Source organism: Pantherophis guttatus, chromosome 1 (genome assembly GCF_059756535.1).
Source record: "Pantherophis guttatus breed Tessera chromosome 1, ASM5975653v1, whole genome shotgun sequence".
In the NCBI taxonomy this organism is placed as follows: Eukaryota; Metazoa; Chordata; class Lepidosauria; order Squamata; family Colubridae; genus Pantherophis; species Pantherophis guttatus.
The window spans coordinates 55072279-55083917 of NC_142063.1; the positions used below are offsets into that span (position 1 = coordinate 55072279).

General features: G+C 37.4%; 2 protein-coding genes across 5 annotated transcripts; one reads left to right on the top strand and one right to left on the bottom strand.

The window, feature by feature from the left end:
- Positions 1-850: 850 nt before the first annotated feature.
- On the bottom strand, positions 851-8030 carry ZC2HC1C (zinc finger C2HC-type containing 1C). 2 transcript variants are annotated; one of them, XM_034418128.3, is made up of 3 exons: positions 7715-8030; positions 2697-3989; positions 851-1506 (listed from the first exon to the last, which is right to left on the bottom strand). In XM_034418128.3, the coding sequence occupies exons 2-3, from the start codon at positions 3969-3971 to the stop codon at positions 1198-1200; spliced, it is 1584 nt and encodes a 527-aa protein (XP_034274019.1). In that variant the 5' UTR covers positions 3972-3989; positions 7715-8030; the 3' UTR covers positions 851-1197. The 2 variants fall into 2 exon arrangements, with proteins under 2 accessions (XP_034274019.1, XP_034274020.1); XM_034418129.3 differs by having other exon boundaries at positions 7537-7864.
- On the top strand, positions 7847-9812 carry ACYP1 (acylphosphatase 1). Of its 3 annotated transcripts, none has more exons than XM_034418132.3 (3): positions 7847-7987; positions 8259-8359; positions 9426-9812. In XM_034418132.3, exons 2-3 carry the CDS (start codon positions 8276-8278, stop codon positions 9639-9641), a joined length of 300 nt encoding a protein of 99 aa, XP_034274023.1. In that variant the 5' UTR covers positions 7847-7987; positions 8259-8275; the 3' UTR covers positions 9642-9812. The 3 variants fall into 3 exon arrangements, with proteins under 3 accessions (XP_034274023.1, XP_034274024.1, XP_034274022.2); XM_034418133.3 differs by having other exon boundaries at positions 7856-7987; positions 8264-8359; XM_034418131.3 differs by lacking the exon at positions 7847-7987 and having other exon boundaries at positions 8024-8359.
- Positions 9813-11639: the final 1827 nt, after the last annotated feature.

An 11639-nucleotide genomic window follows, 5' to 3' on the forward strand; every position in this document is an offset into this window, starting at 1 on the left:
TCCAACAAAATTAGCAGCATGGGCAACAATTATTTTTCACATTACATAAATACTGAATTTTAAACATTCTATTATTCAAAATGAAGCTTTCCAGTTTCCTTGAAATTTTAAGTTAGCACCAGATCATTGAAAATTTGAGGCTCAGATAAAACTAGCAATTCAATTTTGGGGAATCTTATACTATACTCTGTTAACAGTGTGTTATGCAAAATTGGTATTTTCCAAACAAAGCATTCATCCATATGTTTCCACTTTCAGCAAATACATTTGCTTTTGCAAGCAACTTAAGTTCTATATATTTTATTATAGACCATGTTTGTTGCCTGAAGACAGCTAATTTGCTTATAAATATGTTTATTCCATTTGTTTACTGATTGTTCTAGTTGACCTATTCCCAGATATTTTAATCATTTATGTGTTAGCAAAGGCAGAGCTAAATGAATACCCACTTCCAAATAACTATCTCTGTTTCCTTTCACTGATCTTAAAGTTGCATAGAGTTGAAAATCAGGTACAATTATGCTATAAAGAACAATCCATCCAAACTCCCCCCCCCCTTTTTAACAGGAATTTTTATAGATTAAAGTGAGGAAGACTAACCTTATGCAATAGGAAACAAAACTGAATGTAAAGCTGTTCCCAGCTAATATAAATAGCAGTATGTAATACAATGAAATAGCTCTTACTCTTCTCCAGCTATCATTCTAATATTTAAAATACGAATTTTCTAGAATATGGGTGCTTTTTGTAATGGTACTCAGCACAGAAATGGGAATCATTTATCTCTGGCAGCTCATACAAAAAATAATTGATCTCGGATGCCATCAAAGAGTCACAAGTATAGCCATGATTTATAAGAACTTCATATTTCTTCCAATTTTTAATAGGCCTTTTTGCAGGGCCCTTCTTCTATGTTCTAAGAAACAGACAAAAATTCCACTGCAAAATATGCAAGGAATCTCAGGGAACCATTTTTTCAGAATACAAAATTTCAAGATGATAAAAACAAAGCCACTTTTTGTCCGTCTACCAGTAGGTGCCTTGACCTGTAGTATAAAGGGATTAATGATCATTTAAAATTAGTGGATTTCTCATTGGTTTTACACTGAAACTGCTTCTCAATAGCATCAAACTGAGAAAAACTGCAAGAAACCAAAGTATGATTACACCAGTTGTAGATGTCATCTTGTCTATTTACTAGCAACGCTTTTTTTGATGTGGTGGTGGAGGTCTATTCTTAATGTTCTTGCACTTGGGAATATGTCTCTCAGCAACCTTAGGTGCAAACTGACGAGTACAATATGGACACAATTTGTAATCTGGATTTTCCATAGCTGGTGCTGGGGGAAGATCTGAGGCCTTTCCCCCTTTGGAGATGATGCGCTGCACTTCACGAGCCCTGCGCAAAGTCTTGATGAAAGAGTCATGCTTCTGTCTCCAATTGCTTTGTTTAGATGTAGAATTGCTTTGCTTGGGAGTCTCAGGACTTTGGCTGGAAGTTTTTTTCTGCAGCAAGAAGGGGAATGGGAAAAATAATTTAAAATAATTAACGCAACTTTGTTAGCTCGTACTGTGATCATTCCCGTAACTATTTTTTTTTATGGCAATTAATAGCATTTAAGCTTATATAGCAATAGTATAGCAATTTAGGCTATGTAAAGCCCCATAGTGCTTTACAGCACTCTCTGGGCACTTTACAATGTAGAAGTATTATTTACATATTGCTCCCAACAATCTGGGTCCTCTTTTTTCCGACCCCGAAGGATGGAAAGCTGAGTCAACCCTGAACTCTAGGTTTTGGGCAGAGTTAGCCTGCGATACTGCACTTTAACCATTGTGGCACCAGGGCTGTCTATAAAAGCTCTTTATAGAAGTTTATATTGTCATATATAAGAGTAGGTTATTTCTAATGCCATACATTTTGAATTTTTTAAATTAGATAACTGGGACTATAAAATGTATGTAAAGGGTGAACTTTATTAATTTTTAAAAGTCATTTCCACTTCTTCCTTATGTCATTTCAAGCTGATAATATAACATTCTTAATCTATGCCATTATTAAAGTATCTCAATACCATAATTGAATTGTGAATGAAACTTACTGCAGTAGAATGTTATGAATTGGATAGATAGTGTGAAGAAGATAGCTTTTGATCCTACTACATTATTTTCCTTCATCATCCTAAATATAAACTATTTCTTCATTTTGTGGTTTTCCCTAAAACCAATTGTCATTCTGTCTTGTTGCAGTGACTTTTGAGCATTCATTACAGATTCTTTAATATAACAATTTTAACCATTTGTTTTCACATTCTCATTGCCTCCTAGTTCACTAATAATAAAGGTTAAAAAAAAAGTTAAACTTGCTCTAGTATCTTAATAGACTAATGCTCTAGTAACATTAATGGAAATTTTGCCTTAGTTTTTCGTGTCTTCCGAACATCATTTTCAGCAGTCATCATATTTATTACTGCATTTAAATGATGAAAATTAAAAACTAATTATGGACCATCAAGTGATATTAAGAAAGAGGTCTGTTTTAAAGAAAGGTCAGAAGAAAAAGACTGAACAGTATTTTACCCAGGTGCTGCTCAACAAGCTTAAGGCTGTTAAACATAAGAGTTAGAAAATGCATTAAGAACCCCCATATAAACCACAGAAGCAGGATATATTTAATAAATTAGTATGCACATCACCTGTGAAATATATGAGCCCTTCAAGAGATGATATGTCTCCAATTCAGTACCCTTTGCTCTAGCCTTGCTTGAATCAAACACTTTTCTCTTGGATCCATAATTTTTTCTGCAAATATTCATATGTTTCTCCAACCTGGAGCAGTAAAGTTTCCGTCTGCAAAAACTACATTCTCCCCAAACTTCTATATCATTCTGGACCTCTATATATGATGGTTCTGCTGCCACTGATTCTGCATGGCCTACTGGGGTTCCTGTTGGAGAACAAGACTGCTTGTGTACAGATGCTGGTTCTAGGCTGTGAGTGGAAGAAATATTGGAGAAGTTATCTCTAATTTTATTGTTGCTAGCTATCAATCGTTGCTTTTTGAGCCTTTCCATATGAAGTGTTTGTGGAAGCAGGGCAGTCCCAATTGAAGCTATGACAATCTCCGGAACAAGCGGTTTTTTATCATCTTTATCACATTGTGCGGTAGATTTGGAATCATAATCTTGAGAAATAGCTATCATTTTTTTCTCAGGCATCCATAATCCTCCTTGCTCTCTTCTTGCTTCTACTTTAGTCTGCTGTCTTTTCCATTGGATTTTACGGAGCTCTTCTTCTGTTTTCCTTAGTTTCTCCCTAAGGAGAGCCTCCTTTCGCTGGATTTCCTCCTCCAAACTTCGTCCAGCAGCCTCCAGTTTTTGAATATAGCCTGACTCTGCTCTTTGTGAATGAGAAGTTGTTCTATTAGATTGTTGTACAGAAAAAGGAGACTGCACCCCTACAGGCTGAGCCTTCACCGCATGTGACACTTTTGTTTTCTCTGAACTAATCCCACAGGAAGGAATGTCTGTTGCTGGTGCATTTCCAACTTGCCAAGAACTTGGTAAGGGACCATTCCCAGATTTTGGGTGAAAAACCGGCTTAAGTGGATATGCTCTGTCAACACCTTCTCTCCGCTTCATTCTCCAGTGGGAAGGCACAGTGCTGGCCTGACCCTTGAAACACCAGTTATGGGGGCCAGCAGAATAAAAACCTGCTTTCTCTAAGCCCAACTGATTATTTTCTGCAGGCTGAGTACACGAAGAGCTCCGCTCTTTGAGAACATGAAGATCTTTCAATTTCTTATCTTTACAGCACACAAGTTGTTGCTGAATATTATTTCTCAGATGTTCTAACTGGGACTGTTCTTTAAGAACTTCAGGATGACATCTTTCCTGGCTTGTTGCAGGAAGACTGGAATTGGATGCTATTGGATCCATATGCGAACACACAGCCAGCTGCAACTGAGCCATTCAGCATTTCCACTAAATCTGAAGAAATGCAACAAATTATATACATGCTATAATTCCTGCTCTCATTCTAGAATTCTATTCCTTTATTATGATTGAGAAAATATGATCTGACTGCAAGTAATCTAAATGAATGTTGACCTCCAACAAAATCAATGTAGGATTTCAGCTATGATCAATAAAAACAACTGTGCAAATGAAATAATGTATTTTAGCAGTACTGCATTGCTTCTAATATAACTCACAATATCTGAATGTGGAAACCATAAAAAACAACCACATCCATACCTATCTTATTCTGGATAATTATTAGATTGCCCACAATGCTAACCCTGTGTGTATCATTAGTCTACCAGTGCTGACCCAAAGGTACTTTTTCAAAAGGCAACTGGACTTTTTTATTTTTCCTTGAAAGAAAAACAAAGAAACTCCAGTTGCCTTCTGAAAAAATACCTTTGGGACAACTATGACCTGGATGACTGAGAATCTCCACAGATCTACCAGTGCTGAATTCCTGCTGCTGCACCTACGTGGTTGGGACAATGAGAAGATAATACTATTAATGTACCATCTTCCCTGATGCTTCTCTTCCTGTGGATGACCTCTGTGCAATCTTAGAATATCCTTATCTCCATATCCATGGGATTTCAATGTCCGTGCTGAAACTGCTCAATAAAAAGCACCTCAAGATTTAATAACTCCCTTGATTACTATGAGTCTGTTCCAATTTACATCTGACCTGCATATGTAAAAGGTTACACTCAGGATTTAGTAATATTATTCTGAGTGACTGCTAATAGTAATAGCACTTATATAAGTCCTCACAGTGCTTTACAGCCCTCTCTAAGAAGTTTACAGAGTCAGCATATTCCCCCAACAATCTGGATCCTCACTATACCAACCTCAGAAGGATGGAACACTGAGTCAATCTTGAACCAGTGAGAACTAAACCCTGGCAGTCAGCAGAATTAGCCTGCAATACTGCATTCTGACTACTACGCCAACATGGCTCTTAATCTGAAAATGGGAAGTCTTTCTGTTATGTAAATCATGAAGAGATCATTACCTACTCAATTTCAAACTGATGGTTAGTATAAACCAGCAGGAAAGAAGACCAGTTAAAATGACTGAGGATTATAGTCCAATAGTTTCCTGAGTGTACTTTGAGGAATTTTCTGCTGATAGACTGGATAAACTGCAGAATATGGAAGTAGTTTTAGTGGTTAGGATGACCAACCCTTGAGGAGACAAATGACCCTTAGGGATACTATGGAGCTGAGAAAAATGAAGTTCATAGGAGAAACAAGAACTGGAAGACAAATACCTTACACTGAGATCAGACTGAGGTTCTGTAAAAGGTCACCTGCACAACACTGGAAGAAACAAAGTTACTCACTTTCCTGACTCCACGGGTCAAAAAAAGATCAATATGGTGGTCACAATGGTGTGACTGAAGTTCCATCTATTTCTTAAGCGTGGAATGTGTACTGATGACCGTGTAAAAATGAACTGATGACCACACCCTGCAGAATCTCCATTTGCCTTCACTGCATTTTCAAATAATAAGTCAACATTTATATTCTGTACTCTGCAACACCTTCTTTGCCAAGATTTTGCAGTAGAGGGTAGAAGACTTCACATAATTTTTTGCATACAATCAGATCTATCTCAACTTGAAATACTGGGTATATCATAAGATTATAATCCTGACAATTTTTTCTCTGATTTTGTATTTCAATTTGTAGATCTCTAGAATGTGAACAGGTTGTACAGAGCTAGGCCTAACACGTGATTATTTGATCCTTGCCCTATCTGGTTTATTGAATCAACCACAACTGGTCTCATATTTAAGCAATGCTTCCTTGCAGATGGGATATTATTTGTTGCCTAAAGGCAGCAGATGTAAGGTCTCGGTTACAAAAAAGTCCATTGATTATGGATGTTTTTGCAATTATAGACCAATAACAAACTCACATAACGCATTTCAGTTCATTTGGCAGGGATGTGATGCAAACATTGGCTAAAAAAATGAACGTGTATGAAGACTGGCTAGATTTCAATAGTTGTGTATCCTAAACAAAAGTATCATTCCAGATTGTCTGGTAAGAATGGGTTTTGGGGTCAGATTTGTGAACTGAAGTTTAGCCTGTTTTGATCGGGTTCCACCTGAGGTTAAATAATAGGGTCATAGTCTGAGAGTGCTGTTTAATTGGCTGCCATTGGATTGTGAGAATTACATTTGCACAGATGCAATTCTTTCTAATAAGTTAGCAACAATTGTCCATACCTTCACTAGAGTATATCTCATCTTGGTTACTGTAATGTGTTAAATGGACCTAACCTTGAAAAATATCCAGAAATTGCAGTTGGTGTAAAAGGAGGCAGCCAGACAAGTAATCAATGCAAAATTCAAGGAATAACAATATGTATACTGAAAAATCTTCATTATCTTCCAGATGTTTATTTAGGTGATTTAAATTGATACATGTTGATATTAAGTTTTCAAAGTCCTAACAGTGTGTGGGATCTGACATATATATTGGCCTTTTCTATTACAAATATGTCCAAAGATCAATATCTGCAAAAGAGGCTCTTCTCAAGATATATTTGGAACACTTGTACTATGTTTTTCTCAGTCTATAAAATGTATTCCCTTAGGAATTATGTTTCCCATTTTCCCAACTTAAAAGTCAATAAACACAACAGAGAAATTGCTTTAAGACAGCAAAGACAGAAAGAGAATGGAATAAGCATAAGTCAGAAAACCTTTGCTTGTCTCTTTTTCATCCTGTATTATAGCATTTCCTTACTTCTACAATAAATACGTTGTACATATTAAAATTTACCCACCCTAAACTGGTGGAAATCTGTAGATATCTAAAACAATCAAACTATTTACTAGCCTGTAAAGCAGAAATAACTTCTCTTTATGTGGTTACACTAGGAATCCGAAGAAAGCTAAGTCATACTTAGATGACCTTTTCATAACTTTAAATCGTCTACTCTAGACCCTTTTCTTTCCTAATGAATATCTCTGTAGGTAAAATACCCTTCCAGTTGAATTTCAATCCATTGGCTCTTCTGTATTTCTTGATAACAATTTTAAATGGTTTGCCATTCCTTTTCTCTAGGTTCTTCAAAGAAAAACCAGAAAGTCCAGCTGCCTCTTGAAAAAAGCACCTTTGGCACCTTTTCTCTATTTTTTTTTTTTTAACTTTCTGGTCTAGACTACAGCCCGTGGATTTCTGGTTGTCTCCCCTCTACAAACCCGACACCGCTTAGTTTTCCAATATCAGCCGGGATAAGCCAAGGAATGTTATTGCTTGTGAATGCTTTTGCTGTTACGGTTCACTTCTATAAGGAAAGAGGACTGAAAGGAATGCCTCCCCCACACCTCCCCTCAAAGGCGGCCGCTACAAGCATTACAGCATTAAACTAGCGCTCGTCTCCATTAATGATTTTACACTCTAATGGGACCCGAACTGCCGGTTCGAAATTTGACAAAACTCAGGGAAGAGGATACCGATGAAGGCATTGTCGCTTCTACGACCTGAATTCACGCACCTACCAAAGTAGCCTGCCCGCCGGCTCCAGACACACAACCGCCGCGCACGCAACGCTGCGCCCGCGCCACCAGACCTTCGGGCGGCGGTTGAGTGCCGTTGCGTAGCAACCGCAGCGCGCGCCCGCTACATCCGATTCTACCTCAGCGGTTTCCGGTGGGCGAGACGCCTTAGGAACCTTACCGGCTTTTCGAAATTATGTGTTGTTAGTTATAGGCCAACCTGCCCGCCGTTTAGCCATAAAACGCAGCGCCGCTCGACTATTAGTCGTTTAATTAATCCCACTTCGGTTCCGCCCTACCGAAGCGTGTCTCGACAAAGTGTGTTCGTCGTTAGCGGCCGTTGGTGCGCCGCTAGCGCCCGCTCAGGTCTAGGGGGAGGGTCTCTCTCTCTCGAGCCATCTGCGAAGCTGGCAGAGAAACCTTCGTGTTGCCCGAGCGAAACCTGACCCGGCAGGTCTCAGGCGCTTCTGTCTTCTATATCCAACGGGATGGAAATAAGGGAGGGGCCTGTCGGAGCGATGCCATGAGCCTTGCCCTCCAACTTCCCCTGCAGGACGGAGGGGAGGGGAGGGAAGCGAGAGTCAGGTTAACTTAGTTATCCTGCGTAGGCACCGGGGAGCGGATCGCTTCGACAATGCAGTCTTTGGAGGCTGCCCGAGGGACGGTCTCTCTGCGGGTATGGCACCTGCCTTTCTTTTTCTGCCTGATTGCTATTTTGTTTTCAGTGCAGGCACCCCCGACCATGGCTGAGGGAAGCGGCCTTGCTTCGGTGGACTATGAGGTGTTTGGGAAGGTGCAAGGGGTATTTTTCCGCAAACATACCCAGGTGAGCGGGCTCAGTCTGTAATTCCCCCGAAGTAATAGATTGTACAGTATTGGTAATTTTTGGTCACTTTTTACCCATTTCTCTTCTGCAATTGGTTTCAAACTGGTGAACATTCTGGAGGTGGTTAGTAAATTAGAACGTTCTACTTCCATCTGGTTTACTATTAGTCCATTTTTATCTAGTTCTTTGTTCATTTTTATGTTTTAATTTTTAATGCTGAATATTATAATTTTATATTGTGTTTTTATGTTGTAAGCTACCAAGAGTTGCTTGACAATGAAATGGGTGGCATATAAATATAATAAATACATATAATTGTGAGAACTTTGGAGGCTTTGCTTAGGCAGCTGGATACAGGTTGTCCTTGATTTATGACCACAATTGGGACCAGAATGTCTGTTACTAAGCAAAGTGGTTGTTAAATGAGTTGTACCCCAATTTTACAACCTTTTTTTTTTCCAATGTTATTAAGTAAATCATTGCAGTTGTTAAATGAATCATGTGCTTGTTAACTGAATCTGGCTTCCCCTACTGATTTTGGTTGTCAGAAGCTGGCAGGGAAAATCATAAATGGTGATCACCAGGATGCTGCAACAATCAAATACATGCCGATTGCCAAGCACACAAATTTTGATCACGTGACTATGGGGATCATGCAGTGGTCAACACTGTAAGGACTAGACATAAATCATGTTTTTCAATATCATTCTAAGTTGCAACATCGCTAAATGAATGGGTTATAAATTGAGGACTACCTGTAGTCCTAACCTGAGTTAAGTCATATTATTGAAGTCAGAAGAATAGACACATGTAAGCTGTATTTGCCTTTATTATTGTAAGATGCCATTGTCTTTTATATTAACTCTTTTTAACAACAAATAATACATTTCCAATTAGTGTTGGTTTATCTTTGAATGACATAGCAGAAGTTTGGATTATATAGTAATTCAGTGGGGTTATAATAATTCTCTACAGAGGAATTTTAAAGGTTTTTATATAATTCAGATTAATCATATTTCTGTATGTGTGATTTTTTAAAAAATATTTGCATGTGTATTATTTTTAGGCACAAGGAAAAAAGTTGGGTCTAGTTGGCTGGGTCCAAAATACTAACTATGGCACCGTGCAAGGACAAATCCAAGGACCTCTTGTCAAAGTCCAACAACTTCAGGAATGGCTTCAGAAAACTGGAAGCCCCAAATCTCACATCGACAGAGCTGAATTCCACAATGAAAAGAAAATTGCTCATTTAGAGCATAGTGACTTTTGTATAATCAAATAAAAGGCTTAGGAATAGAAAGCATTGGATTTATAAAGTCAACCATGGACTTGTCTAGAAGAAAGTCATTCATTTAGTTTTCATTTTCTTGTACCGTAATTGGTTAAATACATTCTTTCTGTTGTAATTATTTATTATATGAAGCTTCTATTAAATATTTTAAGATAAACATTTCCTGAATTGAGTGATGTCCCAATATTTTGACTGTTAATAAAGACACATTTGCTGCATCATATCCAGAGCTATGTATAAAAATGAAATGACATATTGAAAGATTGCAAGTATATAGAATATAAATTACAGAATTTCATTGCAAACTTATTAATTTTTTGTTTTAGAGTTTTTGAAGTTTCATAAATAACTTGATATAGAAGGTAAATTATACACTAAGAAAAGGAACTCTTTTAAATAAGTATAAATGACTTTTTCTGATCAAGACTTACACTGTGCTATGTAAAGTATATATTTTTTTTATTTTTCTGCATTTCAATATAATCTAGTTACAAACCATGGTATAACTATCGAAATAAACAGATGGGAACATAATAGCCATATTTGGGGGGCGGGGTTTCAGGGCTATGGTGTTCATACAACTCCTATGGACCAATTAAAGTCTGATTCTTTTTAACTGATACTTCACTATACACAAGCAAAAGTATTGTCCCAAAGGTGCTTTTTTAGGAAGCAACTGGACTTTTGTTTTTTTCTTTTGAAGACAAAAGACCGTCTTTAAACGTCGTCATCCAAGAAGCTTCTTCAGCTCTAACAGGATAGTGGGGAATGGAAGGAATATAAATCCTGTCAGAGCTGAAGAAGCTTCTTGGATGAAAAGCGCAACATCTTCAAAAGAAAAAATAAAGTCCAGTTGCCTCCTGAAAAAGCACCTTTATTTTTATTTTATTTTTATTATTCATATTTCTATGCCGCCCACTCTCCGAGGACTCTGGGCGCCTTACACCAAAGACAGAATACTAAATACCCCCAACAATCTGGGTCCTCATTTTACCCACCTCGGAAGGATGGAAGGCCAAGTCAACCTTGAGCCACTGATCCACTGAACTAGCAGTCAGCTGAAGTAGCTGCAGTACTTCACCCTAACCACTGCGCCACCTCGGCAACCATGACCTGTATGACACAGAATCTCTACAGACTTACTTTTACTTTACTTTTACTTTTACTTTTATTTAATTTGTATATTCCCCTTCTCCCGAAGGACTCAGGGCGGTGAACAGCCAATAATAAAATACATACATACATACATACATACATACATACATACATACATACATAAGACAAGCAAAAGTATTTAATCTGCACTGCTGGATCTAAGTGTGAGATAAATACCTAAATGTAGTACAACCCTCAGTTTTATTAAATTTATTAAATTACATCATTTCCAATTAATATTCAAATATTGTCTCTATTGCACATATGCCTTGGAATATAAGAGTTCATCAAGTCAGAGCTGCACAGCCACAGCTTTAAATGTGTTTCAAACTTCTCAACTTGTCCAGCTGCTGCTTATATCATGTTTCAGCAATAATATTCCTTTTAGCTCTTCCTCAGCAACCTGAAATACTGTATTCCTACAAGGTGTTTTTCTGTATTTTATCTTTGTTGATAAGAAATAATGTGAAAAAATTAACAACCATTTTAAGAATAATTAGGCCCTTTTTTAGCACTCATCTTATGTGACTGCGATATATTTTTGAATGTATAATTTTTATTTCTCCTCCCTAAATGTAATGATTTATATTTCATCTCTTAAAGGACAACTTTGAAAGAGTGCTGTGTATCATACTAGTAAAATTTCATTAAAAATTCCAGTGCTTCAAGGATCGTCTAATTGGACATTTACAATGTGCACGGTTATTATAGCTCAAACTTTAAGCCGAAAATATGCATCCACCTACGTTTAAACACTAACTTTTTCTGTGCTACTTGTCCCCTTGCTCAAGATTTTTAAATTCTGCAGCTGTTTAATTGCGGAAATATTCTTCA